Source organism: Sphaeramia orbicularis, chromosome 8 (genome assembly GCF_902148855.1).
Source record: "Sphaeramia orbicularis chromosome 8, fSphaOr1.1, whole genome shotgun sequence".
NCBI classification, from domain to species: domain Eukaryota; kingdom Metazoa; phylum Chordata; class Actinopteri; order Kurtiformes; family Apogonidae; genus Sphaeramia; species Sphaeramia orbicularis.
The window spans coordinates 46424064-46448475 of record NC_043964.1 but is presented as its reverse complement, the minus strand read 5'-3'; the positions used below and the strand labels follow the sequence as shown (position 1 = coordinate 46448475).

The following is a 24412-nucleotide window of genomic DNA, read 5'->3' as shown; positions in this document are numbered from 1 at the left end:
ACAGGTGTGTAAACAGTGCTCTGGACATGATGATGTATCACTATCACTCAGAGGTCAAACCACAGGAGTCCAGTGAACAGCACTGTTCACACTGCTCTACTTGACATGTAGCTAATGTCAGTGTTTCCAACTTTTCAGTCAGGAAATTATCTATTTTCTGTCCTAAAAGTCACTAGAAGTTACTTTTCCAACCCTTCTCCTTTATCCGGACTTGGGGACTGGGTAAAGTGACCCAAAAGAGACACTGGAGCAATTTTCCCTCTAATTTTCCAAAGTCATGAGCTGGCATTCAACTCTCCTGATGATCCCCCCCCCCCCCCCCGGCTGCGACTACAAATTCTTTCCCTACAGATTAACAGAATCAGAACAGAATCCATGACATAGGGCAGCAGTGGCGGAGTCCAACTCACACTGGGAACAAAGCCCACTTACTACCCGCAATGTGGACTAAGATCTGGCTCTGGTCATACACGGACCTAATGGCCCATAGCAGTAGACCATGGACCCCATACTCCCGCAGCACCCTCCACAGGATACCCCAAGGAACACAGTCAAATGCCTTCTCCATATTCACAAAACACGTGGATTGGATGGGCAAACCCCCATTAACCCTCTAGGAGCCTGTGGAGGGTTAAGAGCTGCTCCAGTGTTCTGCGACCATATTGTTCTGCCTGAATTTGGGGTGTGACTATCAGTCGGACACTTTTCTCCAATACTCTGGCACAGGCCTTCCCAGTGAGGCTGAAGAGTGTGATTCCCCTATAGTTGGAACACACCCTCCAGTCTTTTCTTGAAAAGGGGTACCAAGGGTCTTCCAATCCACTGGTACTGTCCCTGTCCTCCATTTGATGGTGATGAGATGAGACATGTCAGCCAAGATAGCCCCACAACATCCAGACTTTTAAGGAACTCGGGATGGATTTCATCCATCCTTGGGGCTCAGCCACCAAGGAATTGTCCAACTACCTTGGAGACCTCAGCCTGGGGGATGGGCAAGCCCACCCCTGAGTCCCAGGGCTCCGCTTCTGCCACAGAAGGTGTGAAGGCAGGGTCAGGAGATCCTCAAAACAGTGCTCCCACCGTCTGATGATACCCCCCCCCCCCCCCCCCCCCGACTTACCTGACAGTTTACGCAAACATCTTTGAGGCCAACCAGAAGTCAAGCTCCATGGCCTCACCAACCTCCTCCCACACCTGTGTTTTTGCCTCTGCAACTGCCAAAGCTGCAGCCCTTTAGCCTGCTGGTACCTGTCACCAGCCTCAGGAGTCTCAAGTGCCAGCTAGACTCCTGAGGCTTGACTCTACCCCTTACCGTTTCTGTCCACCACTGGGTTTGGGGATTGCCACCACAGCAGGCACCAGTGACTGTTTGAACATCTCTAGAGGGGTCTGAAAGATCACTAAATATACCATCAAACTGGTTTAGTGTTTTTTTTTTTTGTTTGTTTTTTTTTTTGTTTTTTTTTCTGACTTGTCTTGTCCAGCCTCATAATAGCAGAATGGTAGTCTGGCTGCCTTTTGGTGCTGAACAAATTTGCTTTGCCAAGGGAAACTTCATAAAGTATACGAAGCTCCCCTTGATATTCTACTATCTTTATTATGAGTGTTGTAGAACCACATTTCGATGCCAGACCTGACATGGGTGTGTGGGTGGGGGGGGGGCAAGAAAGAAGAAGGTGGCGAAGACCCTTACAAGAAAATATCAACAATACAAACAAAAACAACCATGGTGACAATTATAGTGGTAACAATAACTACAACCAGAACTGAGTAAACTGGACAGAAGAGAAAGAAAAAAAAAACAAAAAAAAACCAAATGAAATTACAATAAAATAAAACACATAAGACCTATTAAATGATGAATATAAGAAAAGAAAGCATGAACAGAATATCATAAACAACGTCCGCTCAAATAATACCATTAACAAATCCACACATCAGTTGTTCACATTAATCTGCTGTGACAGAGTGACTGCATCAGAGTAAAGCAAAGAGAACAAGTCAGAGACTGAGGTGAAGAACACAGCCATGCAACCGCAACTGCACCCCCTCCAAGGACCAGGGGCCAACAAAGAGGGCCCCAAGGCCTGGCCAAACAGCAGACACCACAAAATGGGGGGATCCAGCCCGCCCCCCCGAGAGGCAACAGTGCGCCCGCCCCAAAGATGGTCAAGGGAAGCCCCAGCCAGAGGCCCCACAGCAGCCGAGCACAAGCCCCAGGGGCCAGGGACACCAGCTGCCACACCCCCGCTGGGGGCAGGCCACCCAGGGCCAAGCAAGGCGCCGGTCCCCAAGCCCCACGAGCCCAGGAGCCACCCATCCCCCCAGGAAGGGGTACCACCCAGCACGCCAGGAGACCAGGCTGGCCCAGGCAGCCACCTGCCGTGGACCAGTGTGCACCTCAATGCCAGGGCCAAGCGCCCCGGGGGCCTGGAGGCCCCCCCCCCCATCCCTGTCCCACCAACCCCCATAATCCCACACCCACAAGCCCTCCAGTTCCCCACCCACCCACACACATAAGCATATGCACACACACACACCCACTGACATCCAGACACACACACCACCCATTCCACATGTTCAGCCATTCTCACACACCCACACGCACAAACACCTCCACGCATACCCATACACCCACCTACCCACATGCATGCCCACACACACACACACCTACATGTACAAACACACATGTACCCACACCCATCCACAGCCCCCCACACCCACCTACACACACCTGCACTCACCAGACACGTGTATCTGGAGCGCTGCCACCCCCCCCTAGGCAGCAAGCCGCACCGCCGTGAGTCCCCCTAAGGCACGGCAGCCGAATGCAGCCCCACACAGCCCCAGCGCCCACCGGAGCCCAAAGCAGCAACACCAGCCGACAGGAACCCCACCGCGGCCCGCCACCCCACCGGCAACCGCCACACCCCCAATGCCCGCACACACACATCTTTCTTGTTCCAACACGTCCTGCGGCAGGCAATAGGACAGCCAGCCCAGTCAGTAAACACTGACTTTTGCAGCTAGGCAGACAGACTGTTTTTCTGACTGTGACAGTAGTGTCATTTAGAAGGAAAATGTGTGTGTTTTGGTGTTTGAGTCACTTTTCAAAAATTGCTAAAAGTTTCCAAACAAATTTTTAAAGTAGCTAAATTTTTTCAGGTGCTTGTGGAAAAATAAAAGTTGCTATGGTAGTCTGACAAGTTGCTAAATCTAGCAACAAAAGTGCTAAATTGGCATCAGTGGCTAACATTAGCCATCTAGCAAACTATACAAGGACATAAAGTTAGACATGTCTTTTGCAGAACTGACCTAAATGTGCTCTGACAGACTGAAACCACAGCTGAATGTGTTAACAATATAGGGCCATACAGCCACAAATGTTTTGCTGAAAAAGTTTCGTACTAGTTGATATCGATAATAATCACCATGAAGGTCAAATCATTATTTATTGCAGGTTTAAATGCCTGAGTTAAATTTTGAAGAAACCAGACAATTAGTTATGGTTTTAGTAAGACATTATGATGAAAATGATGGAAAAACAAATATGCAGCAAGATGAAAACAATGTAAAAGATAGAATGATTAAAAAAAACCAGGTAGAGGACACGATGAAAATGACAAGACAAAAACACATCAGATGGTGTGTGTCTCAGTAGTTGCAAATTTTGTTATTTCTACTTTATTTTTGTTAATTTTCTTGAACATGGAAAAAAAGATGGGCAAAAGATAAAAATGTTCTAATTATCAGAACATGAGAAATATTTAACCAAACACCACAACATTTCACAAATCCAGAGGTGGAACACTGACAGCAATGCTAATAATAAAATGGTTCTGTAGGGTGATAATCATCACAGCAAATTATCATGATACAAAAATAAATAAATAAATAAATAAATATTTATATCTATATCCGATAATATTGGCCCACCGATATTATTGGCCCAATATTGGCATAAAAATGTAATATCGGTGAATATCGGTATCGGTTTTTTGCCTATCATTAAAACTGATAAAATAATGCTTTGATTTCACCGGCATTTACCGATGCGTAAATGAAGCATTGTTTGTAGCTGAAAGAAATGTGCAGTTTTCAAAACTGTACAGTAGAGTTGCCACACTGTAATAGACTCATGGAGGGAGGGAGAGAAAATAAATAAATATGGCATTTTTTCCAAAACTTAACTCTTTCTCCGCCAATGACGAGATTTTCCGTCAGTCCATGTTTTCACTGTTGTACTGTAGTTGAAGCTGTTGTGGATCATGTGAATTACTTTCCTTAGTCCAGAAACAAACAGTTAAGCAGCTTTTTCGGAAAAATGACAGACCGGGTTTAATGTTTTTGCACTGGAGTCTCCGTGTCCCATGGCAACGCATCCAGCGGCAGTCACTGAATGAGGAAATACAGACTGTGCAGGAACAGCGCACAGTTTTAAAAGCCTTAACGATGATTATGGAGACAGAGTCCGACAATTCAATATATGATGGAGTTACAGAAGAACCATTTAGAGACAGGTACGGAGAAATAGAAGGTGAGGGAGACGGACACAGAACACGGGAAACACGGATCGGCTCAGGTCCGACGCGGGGGTGGGGGGGCACGGAGCGACACGGAGAAAATGACAGACAGGAGGAAGAGAAAAGAGACATTTATAGTGGACATTCAAGGAGAAGACAGACACAGACGTGGGACAAGACAAAGGACAGCTAGTCTGCATCTGTTAGAGTGAGTTCAGATTCAGACTGAGGACATGGAACAGATTCAGCTGTATAATGTCAGCAGGGACACAGGTAAGATACTGTTTGATTTGGCTTTAGTATGAAATAAATAAATACATACATTCATACAGAGATAAATTACTAGATGTCCATATAATTATTTCCAGATCAAACACAGCAGGTAGGCCGACAGGAGGACCTGGTACAGCCAAGCAAAGACCAGAAATCTACAGCATTTAGGGCATTTGTTTCTTTTTTTCTTGAAAATGAGGAATATTGAAGTGTTTATATCAAAAAACTAAACTACTATGTGGAAGACTTATAACTGATGTATGTAAATGTGTAAAGTTTAGAAGGAACCTGGTGCTTTAGAAGATGTTTGGTCTAAAGTTTGGTGTGGATTCCCCTAACATTTTGTGGAATGATGGGATATCTTCAAGCCCGGATTAACCATATGGGCAACTGGGCAATTGCCCAGGGGCCCACGACCTCTGAAGGGCCCTGGGTAGCTCGGGCGTAACGAAAATATCTGGTTATCTTTTGCTTATAAATGAAACTGTCCGCTGCCCGGAGCCATTGCACTGCACAGAAACCCTGCTCCTGCTGTCTGTGACCGTGAGCTGAGACCCGCTCCTCATTGGTCAGTCCAAAAAGCGAATCAGCGGTGACGCAAATCAACGTGCGTGCACTGAGCGGGATGTGAGACGTCAAGAACTACGCAACAAGTATGCGAATCAAAACATTGCAAACATGGAGAAGCAGCTAAGTGGGAGCGCCAAACGAAAATTAAAAAAGGAGGACACTTCCCTCTTTCTAATGAAGTGGATCAATTTTAGATTATACTGATGCTAATGTGTTTTGTTTTCATATCATCATATGCAAGTGAGTGGCCTTGACAAGAGGCTATAGTGGTGCACTTGTAGTTCTACGAGCATTTACACATTTGTACATCAAAATGCATTTGATGATAGTTAGATATTGAAGTATATTTACATATATTCCTTGAACTTATTCTGTATTTTGCCAGATTATAGGGATCCTGGGGTTGTGATGATGGGGCCCTTGAATATTGTTGCCCAGGGTACAATGAAGTGTTAATCTGGCCCTGGATATCTTAGAGCTGTTTGTTACTATTATTGTTGTTATTATTATTTTATTTTGTGATTTGGAATACAGTGTTACTGTTGGTAAATGAGAAAGACTCAAAAATGTAAATAGGAAATCAATTTTATCTTGAAAATCAATGTTTGGAAAAAAATGCAGTTTTCTCAGTTTTTTGCTCAAAATTCAGTTTTTTCATGAAAATGACCAATATTCAAATGTTCATATCTCATGAACGAAATGAAGATAGAATAAAATTGTTTCTTGTGTTTAAAAGTTGAAGTTCTGTTCTTTCTTTTGATGTATTCAGTGTTCACATACTCCTAACACAACATTTTCAGTGAGCCTCCAAAGATTAGTGAAAATGACCAAAAAGGCTGGCACTGGCTACCAACTCACTGGAAAATCCTCTGGCGGGGAAAGAGTTAAGTTGAAGTATGTATTCTTTGCACAGACAGTGTTTACCATTTTAAAAGCCTTGTTGCATTTGAGAATGCATCCAATGGGGCATCACAATAAAATTAGGCATGATGTGTCAATTCCATGACAGGAGATATGTGATGTTACCTAAAATTAGTTTAATATCCCACATACATCGGCAGCAATATCGGTAGATATCGGAATCGGAAATTAAGCGTTGGACAATATCGGCATATCGGTTTTTGGCAAAAAAGCCAATATCGGACATCCCTAATAAATACATATATATATATATATATATATATATATATATATATATATATATATATATATATATATATATATATACGTGTGTGTGTGTATAAATAAATAAATAAATAAATACATGTAAATATATATATATATATATATATATATGTATGTGTGTGTGTGTGTGTGTGTGTGTGTGTATATATATATACACACACACTATATGGCCAAAAGTATTTGCTCACCTGCCTTGACTCGCATATGAATTTCAGTGACATCCCATTCCTAGTCTATGGGGTTCAATATGACGTCGGTCCACCCTTTGCAGCTATAACAGCTTAAACTCTTCTGGGAAGGCTGTCCACAAGGTTTAGGAGGGTGTTTATATAAATTCTTGACCATTCTTCCAGAAGCGCTTTTGTGAAGTCACACACTGATGTTGGATGAGAAGGCCTGGCTCTCAGTCTCCACTCTAATTCATCCCAAAGGTGTTCTATGGGGTTGAGGTCAGGACTCTGTGCAGGCCAGTCCACTTCATCCACACCAGACTCTGTCATCCATGTCTTTATGGACCTTGCTTTGTGCACTAGTGCACAGTCATGTTAGAAGAGGAAGAGGCCAGTTCCAAACTGTTCTCACCAAGTTGGGAGCATGGAATTGTCCAAAATGTCTTGGTATGCTGAAGCATTCACAGTTCCTTTCACTGGAACTAAGGGGCCAAGCCCAGCTCCTCAAGAACAACCCCACACCATATTCCCCCATCCACCAAACTTTATACTTGGCACAATGCGATCTGACAAGTATCGTTCTCCTGGCGACCGCCAAACCCAGACCAGTCCATCAGATTGCCAGATGGAGAAGTGCGATTGGTCACTCCAGAGAAGGCGCCTCCACTGCTCTAGAGTCCAGTGGCGGGGTGCTTTACACCACTGCATCTGGCGCTTTGCATTGCACTTGGTGATGTATGGCTTGGATGCAGCTGCTCAGCCATGGAAACCCATTCCATGAAGCTCTCTGCGCACTGTTCTTGAGCTAATCTGAAGGCCACATGAAGTTTGGAGGTCTGTAGCGACTGACTCTGCAGAAAGTCGGCGACCTCTTCGCACTATGCGCCTTAGCATCCACTGACCCCGCTCCGTTAGTTTACATGGCCTACCACTTCGTGGCTGAGTTGCTGTCGTTCCCAAACACTTCCACTTTCTTATAATACAGCTGACAGTTGACTGTGGAATATTTAGGAGCGAGGAAATTTCACGACTGGATTTGTTTCACAGGTGGCATCCTATCACAGTTCCATGCTGGAATTCACTGAGCTCCTGTGAGTGACCCATTCTTTCACAAATGTTTGTAAAAGCAGTCTGCATGCCTAGGTGCTTGATTTTATACACCTGTGGCCATGTAAGTGATTGGAACACCTGATTCTGATTATTTGGATGGGTGAGCCAATACTTTTGGCAATATAGTGTATATATATATATATATATATATATATATATATATATATATATATATATATATATATATATTAGGCCTGTAACTGTACACAAAATTTTTGGTTTGGTACGTTTTCGGTTTTCAGAGCCACGGTTCGTTTTTTTTCGGTTTGGTACAGGAAGAAAGAAAACCCCTCAAAATGTCTATTAATGCATTTATGAATTTTTTTAAACATTTTTCCCCCAATTTTTGGAGACAATAGAATATAGAAAAACAGGAATAATATAATTATGCTGCTACAAATCAAATATAAAATAAAATAAATTATTAATATTACTAAATGTATTTTGAACATTAGTATTGCACTTTTCCCTGAACGGTAGTTTCGAACAAACAAGAAAAATCTAATCACAGTTCTGTCAGTTCACATTCTGCATAAAAATAACAAAAAAATTCCACATGAAGTGCAATATTAACAAGAGGGTAAACTGGTATTCTGTTAAAACAAACTGAAGAGAAACATTGACAACACAATGAACCAAATTATTTATTTTAGGACAGAGAACAAACTGTTTAAGCCACTGTGTGTATTTGTGTGTCTGTGTGCACGGGGGATTTTTTTTTTTTTTGTCGGAGCCAGGGGGTAGGGGGGGCGCGCAGTTATATACCTGGGGGTGAGGTCCATAACTAACGTAACAAATGCTGTCGTGAAACGAAAGTGAAACTTTACATACTTTCAGCGTTCTCTTTATTCCTCTATTATACAGCGTGCGTGATACACAGACAGACAGACAGACCGACAGAGCTAGTGTAAGTGTTTTAGAACTACCGTAGTTCATAGGGGCCAAACAATGTCCATCTTATTAACGTCTGTTTCCTCGTTGTTGTCTTTCACCTGAACCTGAACTGATCCAAACTGGACTGTAATGGTGGTGGAGGGTCTTCAGTCTCTTCCTTCCAGGTTCACATTATATTTGTTGTTTTTTTTAACCTTATATCAACTGCTATTTCATATTTCGGGTCAATGTGTCCTCCTTTATTAAGTCCGTGTGAAACTTGCGCAGATTTAAAGTTCCGCATCGAACGACGTCTTTCATTCCTTTTTCTTTTTCTCATCATACTAAGCCATTTCGGTACAGCTGTGTACTGAACCGAACAGGTGCGTACCGAAACAGTTTGGTTTGGTACGTGTACCGTTACAGGCTTTATATATATATATATATATATATATATATATATAATGATAAAAAAATTACATTGTGGTGTAAGTGTATCTGCTCTGTAAAATACACTGAAATATATGATTAAGTATTCTTTCTTGTTGCAGTACTCATTTGTGATCCCCGTGCTGCTGAACAATGAGACAAGGTGAGCTGCCATTGGTATTGATCTGAAAGGCGAGACTCTCTGATTCTCTGAGCTCTCTGAAGTTTTTGATGTGAAACATCTGCACAGGAAAAAAGAAACTATCATCAGATTAATGCATGATCTACACAAGAGCAGAAGCAATTGGAAATAAAGACTATACACTCTCACGGCCACTTTATTAGGTACGCCTTGCCAGTACTGGGTTGACCCCTTTTGTTTTCACAGCTTCATTAATGCTTCATGGCACAGTTTCACACGGTGGTAAAAAACATTCCTCAGAGGTTTGGGTCCACATTGTCAGTTTCTTCAGATTTATCCTCTCTCATTCAAAGGATTCAAAGGAGTTTATTTATCATTTCATCACAGAGAAAGAACGAAAGTAGTTACTGAGGACCCGTATTAGCCATAGCGATATAGAATAAATAACTAATAAATAAATGAATACATTAAAATTGACTAAAATCCAAGGCTAATTTAAAAAATAGAGTAAAATATACATCTAAAATTTAGCTTTAAAATACCTACATAAAATAATGGCACATTTACAACCCTAACCTAACCTAAACACAGTACACACTGAAGTACAGTGCAAAAACAGCACAGCAAAGTGCAGGGTGCAAAGAGGCTTGTGCAAGAGTCAGTGAGTGGCTCTGCAGAGCAGTGCAATAAGGTGCAGTTTAGGTACTGGTGTGTCCGTCCCCCTGGGTGAGAGGCTACGGAGCAGTGCCTAAGTTCAACAGCCTCACAGCTGTTGGAAAGAAGCTGTTTTTCAGTCTGGTGGTCCTGCTCTGGATGCTCCACAGCATGAGGAAAGAGGGACAAAAAGTGCATTTGCAAGATGGGTGGGATCCTTCATGATGCAGTTGGCCCTCTTTCTGCATCTGGAGAGGTAAATGTCCGTGTGGTGGGGAGGCTGCACCTGATGACCCTCTGTGCAGCCTTCACCACCCTGTGCAGAGCCTTCCTCTCTGCCACAGAGCAGCTGCCATGCCACACTGTGAAGCAAGAGGTGAGGACACTTCCCACCACACACCTATAGAAGGAGGACAGGACTGATCCTCCAAGTCCAACCTGCCGCAGTCTTCTGAGGAAGTATAAGCGCTGGTGAGCCTTCCTAACCAAGCCTGAGGTGTTGTGGCTCCAGGTAAGGTCCTCACTGAGGTGGACACCCAGGTACCTGATGCTGGGGACCACTTCCACAGCTGCTCCTCTGATGTGCAGGGGAGGGGGGCAGTGTCTGCTCCTCCTAAAGTCCACAATCATCTCCTTTGTCTTTTTCACGTTGATACAGAGGTTGTTGTCAGTGCACCAGCACTCCAGATGTTCCACCTCCTTTCTGTATTCGGATTCATCATTATTGGTGATGCATCCAACCACTGCCGTGTCATCCGCAAACTTTACAATATGACAGCTTGCACGTTTGGTGGAGCAGTCATACATCAGCAGGGTGAACAGGAGGGGCCTCAGCACACAGCCCTGAGGGGAGCCAGTGCTGAGGGTGATGGGGAGGAGGAGATGTTATGGATACGGACAGTCTGTGGTCTATTGGTGAGGAAGTCTAACACCCAGTTGCAGAGGGAGGGGGTCAGTCCAAGATTGTGGAGCTTCTGCACCAGGGTGTGTGGGATGATGGTATTGAATGCAGAAGTGAAGTCAGTGAAGAGCAGGCACACATAAGTGTCCTTTCCCTCCAGGTGGGTTAGGGCTGTGTGGACCACTGATGCGATGGCATCGTCAGTGGTGCGGTTCTGCCGGTAAGCATACTGGTGAGGGTCCACAGTGACAGAGATGGAGTGTTTGATGTGGGCCATGACAAGCCTCTCGAGGCACTTGGTGACAATTGGGGTGAGGGCCACAGGCAGATAGTCACTCAGGCCCATCACTGTGGGACTTTTGGGGACAGGGATGATGGTGGATTTTTTCATGCAGGTTGGAACAGCTGCCTGAGATAGGGAGATATTATAAATGTCCGTTAGTACTTCTGACAGCTGAGAAGCACAGTCTCTGAGGACCCTCCCCAGGATGTTATCTGGGCCGGCATCTTTGCGAGGGTTAATCCGTAACAGGGACTGCTCCACCTCAGCAGTTGTCACCCTAAGGGGTGTTTCCTCTGGTAATGTGGTAAGTCTACTGCTGGGAGAGGTGGCTGAAACCTCAAACCTGGCAAAGAAGCTGTTTAGTGCATCAGGAAGGGTGGGGTCTCTCGGGCTCTGTGCATTTCTGCTGGTGTAATCCGTGATGCATTTAATGCCTTTCCACATGCTCCGGGAGTCATTGGTAGAAAAATGTCCCTGGATTTTCCGAGCATTTGTGGCCTTGGCTCTCCTGATGCCTTTGGTCAGCTGTCTCCTGGCCTCCCTGAGAGCTGCTGCCTCACCCGATCTGAATGCTGCGCCCCTGGTTCTCAGCAGAGACCTGACCTCTGCGTTGAACCAGGGTTTTTGGTTTGGGTAGATGGTTATCGTTTTGGTGGTAGTGATGTCTGCATCATTCACCTGGCACCAACAGCACCATGTTTAAAGTTGGTTAAATCACCTTTCTTCTCCATTTAGATGCTCAGTTTGAACTTCAGTGGATCATCTGGACCATTTCCACATGCCTAAAGGCTTTGTGATTGGCTTGGTAAATATTTACATTAAAGAGCAGTTTTGGTGTATCTAATTAAGTGACCGGTGAGTGTATGCAATGATTGTAATTATGAGTTTGATATGTATGATGGAGTTATTGGTGAAAAAATGTTCATTATACTGTGTTTGCCCAGAGAACAGGGAAACATAAACACAGTTACCTTTAAAAATATTCCACAGATAAAATCACAGCTTTATTAATGTAAATAAAGAATTTTTTTCTTGAAATATTTCAACTTTATTCTCATAATACTGTGGCTTTCTTGTGGAAATATCCCATTTAGTCTCTGTCATCATTGTCCTTTTACATTAGAATCAACAATTAAGTCTATTTCATTTTATTCCTGAGCTCCTCGTTTGTGTATAGACTCAGAGGGGAATTACTGAGTTATTGAAAATGTGATGGATTTGGATCAGACACTCTTCACCTGATACTTTTCAAATTTAACACACATGTTCATTACCACTAGGAGAGGTGCAGTACACAGTTTGGTGGCTAAATGTAAATTTTTGGAGTTTTTACAAATTTTTGAAAACTTTTTAAAAAGATTGAAAGTTAAGACTCAGAATTAATCCCTGGGTAGGCACCGTATCAGTGAGCAGGAGGGGCAAAGTGTTGTTTGACCGGATGGGGGTATTAGTAAGCTCTGTTTACTTTTTCACTTGTTTAAACTCATTTTAGTATGTTCGTTGCTGTCATTTGCCAAGTTAATATTAATCTTAAATCTCTTCTCCTGTGTGCAGTACATACTGTGAGAAGGCTTCCCTTCCCGTCCACATCCTGTATCTGCACCTCCAGTGAGTATCATGTTCTGTCATGTGATACTGTTTCCACACTGTGGAAATGACGTTGTGGTGTAATACAGGTCACAGTTCACAGTTATGTAGAGTTGTCTCACTAAATCAAGTATGTCTCACCAAAATGTGTAGTTTGAAACTAATGTTGGATCCTTAAACACATGGGTCAGCAACCTTTTTTATCTAAAGAACCATTTTTGGACAGAAATGGAAGAGCTGATTATCCTAAAGCAGTTTTGCATAAGGGGGTGCACCACTGCCATCTAGAGGAAGTCTGTGTTACCCTGGTAGTTTGTTCAGAGGTCTGGTGAACAACTGACTTAAAAGGTGGAGGTGCAGAACCATGAACAATTTTAGGTCCTTAATGTCAGCTGTTGCAAATTTGCATCGGACCATTTACATTTCCCCAATGTTGGGTTGTGCATATTTGATACATACCTAGTCAGGACACAGAAAATAGATTTACAAAATGGTCAAAAATTACTATTTACCATTATACGTGTTGTCCCAGATTTCTATTTATTTTATATTTTAAGGTCAAATCAAGATTCTCCACTTAATTAGCATCTGCTTGAAAGCAAAAACACAAATAAATGTGCTTGAATATAAATCCAGGCACTATAAGGGGTATGTTGAGCCGCATTATGTAATAAATTCCCGTTATATAATAAAAGTGCAAAATGTAATTAAAGCTGCAAGCAGCATTGGGCGGGACCTCGCACCGGGCGATCCGCCTCCCCCGCGATCCGCCACCCGTGACTGTCGACGCCTCAGCTCCACTCACACCTGTCCGTCCCCATACCAGTTCCCATCCTTTAGTGTCTGTCCTCCTTACATCTGTACAGAACACCAGTGACCCTCTGCTGAAACCACCATCACCTTTAAAATGAGACTTTTATTTTGGAAACCCTACTGTGTGTATGTGCATTTGTTTTTAATGTGAGAGAAAGAATCAGTTTGAAAAATGAATTGAAATTGTATGAATAAGTGAGTATAAAAGTGATGATTTACCACATTTAAGGCTTTTATTTTGGAAAAACCCTATTGTGTGAGGATGTGTGTCTGTGAGAAAGAGTACTTTTGAATGAAGAAACATTGTACAAACAGTTGAGTGTTTGGTCATAAAAATGAAAAGAAGTTATGTAATAGACATTTTGTATTATTCTTAATTTTGGTTTTATTTTGAAAAAATGTACTCCGTGTACTTTTGAATGTGTGCAAAATTTCCAATATCCACAATACAATGCAGTAAAACCTGTTTTAAAATAAAAAAAAAAAAAAAAAAAAATTTTTGAATTACCTGGGACTTGAACCAGGGTCCTTCGGCTCCAGAGGCAGCTACATGAACCACTGCACTACAGAGAGATATGTGAAAATGTGCACCAGCAAGACTTTTATAGGGATTTTGCCATTTGGAAAAGTGAAACTAAACATAGTCTTCAAAAAATCGCTATAATTCCATAACCGTAGGTCGTATGTGAAAAATTCTTTCACTTTTGGATTCTGCAGACTTGTGGGAATTCAATGAGGTCTAACTTTTATGTCAAAACTCTGAAATGAATAAGCAGTAATTGCAGAAACGTAGAGTAACTTTCAAAGGCAGATTGCCAACTTCCTGTTGGAGTTAGCTCATGAGTGTCAGTGTATGATTTGTCGGGCTCAATCAGACCAACATTTTGGCATTTGTTTCATGTTTCTGTGACATTCCTACTGGCTGTTAGGGCAGATTTTGTGTGTTTTTTAGTACATAGGTGGCGCTACAGAGTCCATTTTGGCACCCAAGGGGTTAATTTTTGATATTGTATGAAAGTGTTCACCAGCCATGACATACATGGCAAATTTGGTGAGTTTTGGAGCATGTTAAGGGGGTCAAATGGCAGTCTAAATTGGAAAAAGTATGAAAATAAAAGAATTGTTATAAATCAACAACGGTACATCCTATCTCAAAATTTTTTGCATGTGAGCATTGTGCTGAGTCCCATGAACGTGTAGATATGTCACATGTCAGGAAAAACTGCAAAGTGAAAAATGAGTTCCAAACATCACAACTTTGCGGGCTTGTAAAAAAAAAACTAAGACAGTTCCGGAAAAAGTGAGAGATCACTTTTTTGAGGAGGTTTCACTCTATCTTTTGATGCTATTTAGAAGTCAATATGACAAACGGTGTCATCGGAGTTAGTTTTAGAAATTTTATTTTGAAAGGCATATTGCGAACTTCCTGTTGGAGTTAGGTCATAAGTGTCAGTGGATGATTTGGAGTGCTTCATCCAACAAGAATTTTGGCACTGGTTTCATGTCTGTATGACATTCCTAGTGGCCACTAGGGCTTTTCCCATTTTTTTCACATAGGTGGCGCTAGAGAGGCCATTTTGGCACCTATGGGGTTAATTTTTACATTTTATCAAATTTTTCGCCAGGCCTGACATGTGTGCCAAATTTGGTGAGTTTTTGAGCATGTTTAGGGGGGCAAATTCCAGTTTAAAGCGTCACGGAAAAATAATAATAATAATAATAATATAAAAACGAACGAAAAACAATAGGGCCTTGCTTGCAGGCAAGGCCTCTCACTGTGTGAGAGGGCCTTACCTTTCGGCTCGGTCCCTAATAAGAATGTCACGTCATCTTGTAATAAACCTACATTATGTAATAAGCTGACACATTTTGTAATAAACTACGTCAACGCATTATATAGTAAATTTTTTCACATTATGTAGTAAGTTATTACAATTTGAGAAATTTATTGCAAAATGCACTTGACACATTTTTATTTTTAAAAAAATGTAATAACATGGTTCATTATGTAATAGCAATTCAAATTAATATAATTTCAGAGCAATTTAGAAGAAATTAGTTGCAGGAGCTATAGGTAATGAAATGAGAATTTTAACCACACAGTTTAAAGATTAATTTAGCACATTGTTATTATATTGCTGTGTCATTTGTGTCTGATACAGTATCTTATGAACTTGGAAATTAACCATGTTGCTACATTTTCCTGAAAATAAAAATGTGTCAAGTGCATTTTGCAATAAATTTCTCAAATTGTAATAACTTACTACATAATGCGAAAAAATTTACTACATAATGTGCTGAGGTAGTTTATTACAAAATGTGTCAGTTTACTACATAGTGCGGCTTTATTACAAGATGACGTGACATTCTTATTACATTTTGAACTTTTATTACATAATGGGCATTTATTACATAATGCGGCTCAATAGGGCAAAAAAAACAAACCAACATTTGCATACATGATCATATTTCCAAAACTTAAAATCTTATGTTTATCAAGTACACGACAGTGGTGATACTATTGTGTCTTCGTATGTAAGATTTTAATGGCTTGTTTTTGCAGAGATTCAAGAGGTTTCAGTGATTAAAATTAAACCTGTCAAATACCTGTTCAGTTATTAGTTTTTAAATGAGTCAAAACCAAATGAACCTGTTGAATTCCATGTTTTTCCACAGGCATTATGTAGACATTTGAGGATACAAAAGGCTGCAAATGGATTCTCTCATATCTTAGCACTTATGTCACTGTTGATAACAAGAGACACACAAAACTATTCTCAGAATGTGTTCAGACTCGTGGCCCAGTTTGTTGTACGAAAGCAATGCTCACATGTCTCTGAATGGATTCAACAGACGTCCATTATGCTTCAGTCACAAAACACTCATGGCAAAAATATGATTGCCTGCCTTTACTACATTAAGCTGAAGGATTCTGTGTTGCCACTTTGTAAACGCATTAGTTTACATTACGTTTTCTGTCAAATCTTACAGCCAGCTGCAATTGGTCTGTTTTAAGGTTGTATATTATAAGACAAGGGGAGGTCAAAGGGCTTAGTTGGTCTGTAACTCTTTCCTTGCTCATAGACTCTCTTTGTAGAGTTCTTTTTCCTTTATTTTCTTGTTTTTTTAACCTTGCACCTAGGTGAACTCATTTGTCAGTCAAGGTCAGGTCAGTAAGTAATGCTTTCATAGATTTTTGATCTAGTAGACTTGGAAGGTAAGCACTTGTGCACCTTATTTTTAAAAATTTTACCTTGTCTATATCCTTTATTACCTTATATATCCTTTATATAATGTATATATTTCTTCTGTGGGATACAGATGCCCTTTATATTGTAGCATTTCTATATTAGATTAGAAAAAACTTTTTTGATTCCTTGATCAGAGCCCTCAGGGAATTAAGGTGCCATTAGCCGCGCAAGACCGAATGTGCACATATAAGAAATATCGCAAGACAAAAAGGAAAGAAAATAATAATAACAATAACTATAAAAACAGTAGTGGAAACAGGCAATTGCACATTAGAAAGTATACGTACAAATAAAAAATAATAAACAAGAAAAGCACTCGGAGAGCGCAGACCTCCGCCAAGACAGATTTGCCCCCCCACCCACCCAATCACCACCAAAATTTAATGATTTCTTCCTTGTGCCAGTATCAAAATTTCCTGAAAATTTCACGGAAATCCGTCCAGAACTTTTTGAGTTATCTTGCTAACAAAGTGATCACAATACCTCCTGGTGGAGGTAATTAGTAATAATATTAAATAAGTAATTATGTTATAGTAGCATAATATGCACTGTATGTATATTAATATTATAATAATAATAATAATAATAATAATAATAATAATAATCAATAAGAAAACTGAATTAATAATCTGTATATTGTACATACATTGTATATTGTATACTGTCAACATTTTTCAGTACATATTTTCAATGTAATTGTGTCATAGTTTGAAATAGTCTTTCTTTTTGCACTTTAACCTGTTGCTAAACAGAAACAGAGTAGCTAAATATTCTTCTTGTGAGAGTGACAGTACAGACCTATTCTATTCTATTCTATTCTATTCTATTCGTAAGTAAACCATCATCTTGATGATAATTGAAACAGAAAGTTCTAGCTAATCTTCATGATATAGGCGCCAGTTAGAAGATGGAAGACATTAGAAAATAAATCAATCAATGTCAAGTACATAACAACATAATGGGAACATAATAGACTCAAATGTATGCAAAGTAAAAACAACAACAACAAAAATAACAAACAAAACAAAATACTATTATTCATTTTCATATCAGCTGATCTTTTTCTACTGTGAAACGTGAACATAGCTGTTGTAGTGCGTGTCATCAGTGTCATGACTTTTTTCCAGGATGTCTATGACTGTGTACTACCTGGCCCACTATGAGCAACTGTCCATGGAGGCATATGAATACATCGACTGTGGGTCTAACAGCACCATCCCACACAGTGTGCAGCCGTCCACCTGATGGATGGGGCAGAGGAGGACACATGTCTACATATAGAGTAGGATCCTTTAATCCTGGTTTAATCATTCAGGATGAATCTGGGTCCAAACTGCGGATGGATGGATGGATGGATGGATGGATGGATGGATGGATGGATGGATGGATGGATGGATGGATGGATGGATGGATGGATGGATGGATGGATGGATGGATGGATGGATGGATGGATGGATGGATGGATGGATGGATGGATGGATGGATGGGACTTCTCCACCTGTCCGATGTTTTCCACTTCTATACATTCTGTCATCTGATGAAGGGGTTTCTTCTGTGTGATGTCTAAATGTATAAAGCTTACATTGGACAAAGCCATGTCAATGGACGGACTGTATGAAAGCCCTGAAGGGAAGCCATTTAATTTAGAACTAATGACGATGTGAATGTTTGTGTTTCTTTTTCCATTCAGTGTAATGTTTGTCTGAAAAACACTGTTGAGGTGAAGTGAAAATATGCATCTGCATTTGTGTATCAAAATGTAAATTGCACTGTAACTTGGTTACTGTGGTACCTGCATGATGAAGTAAAGGTTTAGAGAAATAGATGTTGAATTGGTGCATAATCAGATCCTGATGTATTTGCATGAATTGTCTTAAATATCTGTTAAAGCTGATTCTGACAAACAAATAACGGTGTTTGTTTCTGGAGTCATAAAAAAGTGAATGTAACATTTTGCTTCCTTAGTGTACCAGAACACACCAGCCCTCATCCTTTGAGATGTGTTGTTTAGTTATGTAGTTTTGGATTATTAAACCATGTTAAAGTGTCACATGATGAACATAATTCCTGGTCCTGACAATTCACATTAAAGGATCACATGACTGCTCACAGTTTTGTTTGTGCTTCTCTCATAACCACAGAATCAGGTTTCAACCTGACTGATGACTGTGATTTCAGAGGGCTCTCGATGTGTCTTTTAAGTCCTTTTAATCTTTTTACATCTTGTGTTTTTTTTTTTTGTTTGTTTTTTTTGCTTCTAAGCATAACAGGGCCAGATCAAGCGGTGACATGGGGACATATTTCATGTTCAATAAGCTCTGTGTTCAAAACTAAATAACTTATCTCCATGTTTAATACATGTATGAATAAGTCTCAGTAAGTACTTTTACATGACATGTTACAATTTGCAGAAATAAAATTTAGGGGTAAAAATACTTCAATTACTGCTGTGTGACACAGGGACTCAAAATTTACTTTTTTTTCTCCCCTTTATGCAAATGTACAAAACATGCTGTTCTCATAAGAAATTTATACTAAATAAAACATGGGGCTTTAGCTATGATGTTAAACTACAATTGTGATCAATACTGTATAAAAATGTTTAAATGATAAGCTTTTATGAACACCCATGTTGTGACATGGGGACAGCAGTTTATTTCTTTGTTCAGTAGTCATTTTAAAAGACTTGGCTGGAACTAAAACTCTACAAATATGGTAATAAACTTTTATTTAACATACATGCTGTATTACAAATGAAGTGAAAAAAGATGAATGCTGTTCATCTATTCTAAATAAGAAAATAAATTCCCATATCAAATTATTACTTTTCCCTCATGTGTTGTATGTCTACCAGTTGACAACCTGATAAAAGTAGCTCCACAATGTTAAGTTTGGGAAAGGTAAGTCTAGATGATAAAAGAAGGCTGTCCAAACACGCTTAATATGTCTTCATTGTGCAGTGTAAAACCAGAGGCCATCACTGTTGAGATGTCGCTACAACTGTAATTACCTCCGCCAAGGAGGTTATATTTTTGCCAGGGTTTGTTTGTTTGTTTGTCTGTCTGTTTGTTTGTCTGTCCGTTAGTGTGCAACATAACTCAAAAAGTTATGGACAGATTTGGATGAAATTTTCAGGGTTTGTTGGAAATGGGATAAGGAAGAAATTATTAAATTTTGGTGGTGATCGGGGGTGGGGGGGCCCACGGGAGGGGCCACTGATCGTTAGTGTGCAACATAACTCAAAAAGTTATGGACAGATTTGGATGAAATTTTCAGGGTTTGTTGGAAATGGGATAAGGAAGAAATGATTAAATTTTGGTGGTGATCGGGGGTGGGGGGGCCCACGGGGGTGGGGCCACTGATCAGCCTTGGCGGAGGTCTGCGCTCTCCGAGTGCTTCTAGTTGTTTATAAATGTTAAAAAAACAAAACAAAACTGTGATGTGACTTTACTTTAAGCAGGCAATGGTTTGTTTTAGTCCTGGTTTCATAGTTTCATTGTAGTAGCAACATGATGCATGTGTGTTTGCAATGTAGTTTCCTAATCAGTCAGTAGGTGGCAGCAGGACAATGAACACTTTAACACCAACATGTTCACTTGTTCTTTATTGCAACCAAACAAAGCTCACTCACATGTGTTTAGTAATACAGATCCGTCTGGTAAATAACCCATCCCTGAGTAGCTCGTAGTGCCACTGCTCAACTGTTCAGTAGTCCAAAGTGTGGCCACATGTTATTCCTCACCACTGTTGCTTGTACTGCAAAGACTGGGACATACAGAGACACAAGACCTGAATTTCAGATGTGTCTAGAAGGAGGTTAAATGCAGTGTGATTCCCTGTCACCTACTGAGTATCTGTTGGGGATCTTCCCAGGCTGGACTGATGTCTTCAGGTCGCTTTTACAGTGAGGACACTGATCTACAGCTGAAAGCAACACAAGGAAAAGACAGTTAAAGCTGCACAAAATCATTTGTATTACAATGTGCACCATAACCCAAACACATGGGGAGGTTTTGGAGTTTTTCTGCAAACATACACTTCATTTTATTTTAATGAGTCCCTTGTATGTTTATATGGAATCCAGTGCTATTCTGTACAGACAGATGTATGTCTCATCATATCGGTCTAATGATTGTATTAAAAAATCAGTGTTGACTCAACTCTGTCAGTTCTTTTTTTAATGTCCCAATTCCAACCCTCCTCCTTTATTTGGGGACCATCTAAACGGATCCAAAAGACACACTCTGGAGGAGTTACTGAGGTTCTTTCTTTCTTTCTTTCTTTCTTTCTTTCTTTCTTTCTTTCTTTCTTTCTTTAAGCTTCCTTTTCTAAAGTTTGGTTTGGTTCTTAACCTTACGGTCCACTTCGGCGCCTACAACAAGTCATGGTCAAACATGAACATTTTTAACCATAACATTTTTAATTTTCAGTCTACCTTAACAATCTAAATGTTAGATTGTTAGAAAAAGACACTGTAGAGAAACCTTTCAATGGCAATGGGAATGATTTATTTTCAGTGCAGTGATTTGTTTTAGACAAAGAACGATATGTGTTTTCATGTCAGAGTCTCCAAAAGTCTCCAATGACACCAGAAAAAGTTGTACTGTATACTAACAAAGTGAATAAGTTCTCAACACTGATGTCTGTATGGGGACTCATTTGCCCAGGTCACTCCAGGTTCTTCTTGGTTGTTCTTCTCGGTAGTTCTCGGTTCAACTGGACTGGTTTAGGTCTTTTGAAAATGTTTCATCGACGAAACATTTTTCCAGTCCAGTTGTGAACCAAGAACTACAAAGAAAAAATTCTCAACAATGACTTTTCCAAGATGGGTCTCACAGAGTCAAATATCTGCTCACAGTGCACAGATCAACACACTGTTGATAGTTACATGCATGCCTTGTGGCAATGTGCACCTGTCCAGAGGTTTTGGGTTCAGGTTTGTGAGGATCTGTCAACATGGCTCAGATGTAATATTCCAGCACACCCCACACTGTGTTTACTAGGTGACCTGGGCCACACCAACATGGATACTAACACCTCACTAATGGTACTCACTGCTTTATGCATGGCAAAGAAAACTATCCTTGTGAATTGGAAAACAAAAGCCAATCTGAGCATTAACCAGTTTAGGAACCTTCCATTAGATCACATCAGTAATGAGACAATGTCTGCCTCTTCAAACCATCAATTGGATGAATCTCATTCTCTCTGGACCCCTGTGATTAACTCTATCGCATCACTCTGAGTGTTAGGAGGCCGGCGGGAGGTGCCACAGGGCTACGGGTCACTAATGGTTTCTCGGGATGGGGGTCTGGACTGCCCTGCTCTGGGTGGGCTTGGTGTTTGTCCCTGTTGGGGCTGGGGTGGACCCGCTGCCAGGGTTGGCCTGTGGCGGTGGGGTGGGGGGCTCCGGGTTGTGCCTGGGTCAGGGCCCGGTGGCCCCCGGGTCGGGTGGCTGGGCCGGTTGGGGGTGGGTGGGGCGGGGTTCCTGGGTCCTGGGGTCCGGGTGCTGCCCCTCCTGGGGGGGTCCCAGGCTTGCCGCTGCTGGGGTGGGCAGGTGCATGCCCTGGTGTCGGGCTAGTGCCTGGGAGTCCTGGGGTGGGGGAGTGTGCGTGTATTTGTGTGGTGTGTGTGTGGGGACGTGTCAGTGTGTGTGTGAACGGGTGCTCGTGTGTGGGTGTGTGTATAACAGTGTGAATGAGGGACTCTGTGTGTGCGTGTCTGTCTGGTTTGGTGAGTGGGGGTGGGTGTACATGTATGTTTGGTGATTAAGGGAGGGCTGTGGTGTAGCTGTGGTGTGGTGGAGGTGGTGGGGAGGGGGAGGGGGAGGGGGGGCGCTGTGCAGGCGCGCCTGGGGTGCTGCTGCCTCTCCGGGGGGTGGGGGGTGTTGCCAGGGGTTTTCTCGGGGTGTGGTGGTGGGGTGCGGCTGTGGCAGCGATTGGGGCTTGGGACGGGGGTGCTGGTCGCTGGATCTCTTGTGGCGGGGTGTCACTGCGCCGGTGATTGCTGCACCTCTAGGATGTGAAAGACTAGGGAGGAATGGAGAGTGGTGGTCCCCGCACCTGTTTGGGTGGGTTTACGGTGGCTGGTCCCGGATCCATGCCCCCTCGACCGCCTTTGCAGTCACCATAGGCAACCACACATCCTCCAAAACCTAGATTGCCTGTGGATTGCCACAGGGTTCAGTTTTAGGTCCACTTTTATTTTCTATTTATATGCTCCTGCTAGGTCAGATTTTTCAGTGCCACAATGTCTCTTTCCATTGCTATGTGTACAACACACGGATATATCTGCCCCTGAGACCAGATGACCCGAGAAGCTGCTGTGTCTGACTGTCTCAATGATGTAAACTGTTGGATGGCCCAGAACTTTCTTCAACTTAACAACTCCAAATTTGAAGTCATACTGTTCAGTCCACCAAATTCCACCATTCATTCATCCATTATCCACCGCTTTATCCGGGGCCGGGTCACGGGGGTAACAGTCTAAGCAGTGATTCCCAGACTTCCCTCTCCCCAGACACTTCCTCCAGCTCTTCTGGGGGGACCCCGAGGCATTCCCAGGCCAGCCGAGAGACATAGTCTCTCCAGCGTGTCCTGGGTCTTCCCCGAGGTCTCCTCCCGGTGGGACATGCCCGGAACACCTCCCCAGGGAGGCGTCCAGGAGGCATCCGAAACAGATGCCCGAGCCACCTCAGCTGGCCCCTCTCAACGCGGAGGAGCACCGGCTCTACTCCGACCTCCTCCCTGGTGACTGAGTTCCTCACCCTATCCCTAAGGGTGCGTCCAGCCACCCGACGGAGGAAGCTTATTTCGACCGCTTGTATCCAGGATTTTGTCTTTTCGGTCATGACCCAAAGCTCATGACCATAGGTGAGGGTAGGAACGTAGATTGACCGGTAAATCGAGAGCTTCGCCTCTCGGCTCAGCTCCTTCTTCACCACGACAGACCAGTACAGCGACCGCATCACTGCAGACGCTGCACCGATCCGTCTGTCAATCTCACGCTCCATTCTTCCCTCACTCGTGAATAAAACCCCAAGATACTTAAACTCCTCCACTTGGGGCAAAGACTCCCCACCAACCCGGAGAGGGCAAACCACCTTTTTCCGGTCGAGAATCATGGCCTCGGATTTGGAGGTGCTGATCCTCATCCCGCTCGCTTCACACTTGGCTGCAAACCACCTCAGGGCACGCTGAAGGTCCAGGTTCGATGAGGCCAACAGGACAACGTCATCTGCAAAAAGCAAAGAGCAGAAACGAAATCCTGTGGTCCCCAAACCGGACCCCCTCTGGCCCCTAGAAATTCTGTCCATAAAACTTATGAACAGAACCGGTGACAAAGGGTAGCCCTGCCGGAGTCCAACATGCACCTGGAACAGGTCTGACTGACTGCCGGCGATGCGAACCAGGCTCCTGCTTCGGTCATACAAGGACCGGACTGCCCTTAACAGAGGGCCCCGGACCCCATACTCCCGAAGCACCCCCCACATGATATCACGAGGGACACGGTTGAACGCCTTCTCCAAATCCACAAAACACATGTGGACTGGTTGGGCGAGCTCCCATGAACCCTCGAGCACCCGATGGAGGGTACAGAGCTGGTCCAGTGTTCCGCGACCAGGACGAAAACCGCATTGTTCTTCCTG

The 24412-nt window shown here is 42.4% G+C and overlaps 1 protein-coding gene across 1 annotated transcript in view; it reads left to right on the top strand.

Moving 5' to 3' along the window:
- Positions 1 to 18172, top strand: part of LOC115424425 (transmembrane protein 106B-like) — a 54364-nt gene extending 36192 nt beyond the window's left edge. The window contains exons 6-8 of the mRNA XM_030141695.1: positions 9256 to 9296; positions 12668 to 12721; positions 17892 to 18172. Coding sequence (XP_029997555.1) covers positions 9256 to 9296; positions 12668 to 12721; positions 17892 to 18009 — 213 coding nt within the window. The 3' untranslated portion in view covers positions 18010 to 18172. The remainder of the gene's footprint in view (positions 1 to 9255; positions 9297 to 12667; positions 12722 to 17891) is intronic.
- The last annotated feature ends 6240 nt before the right edge of the window (positions 18173 to 24412 follow it).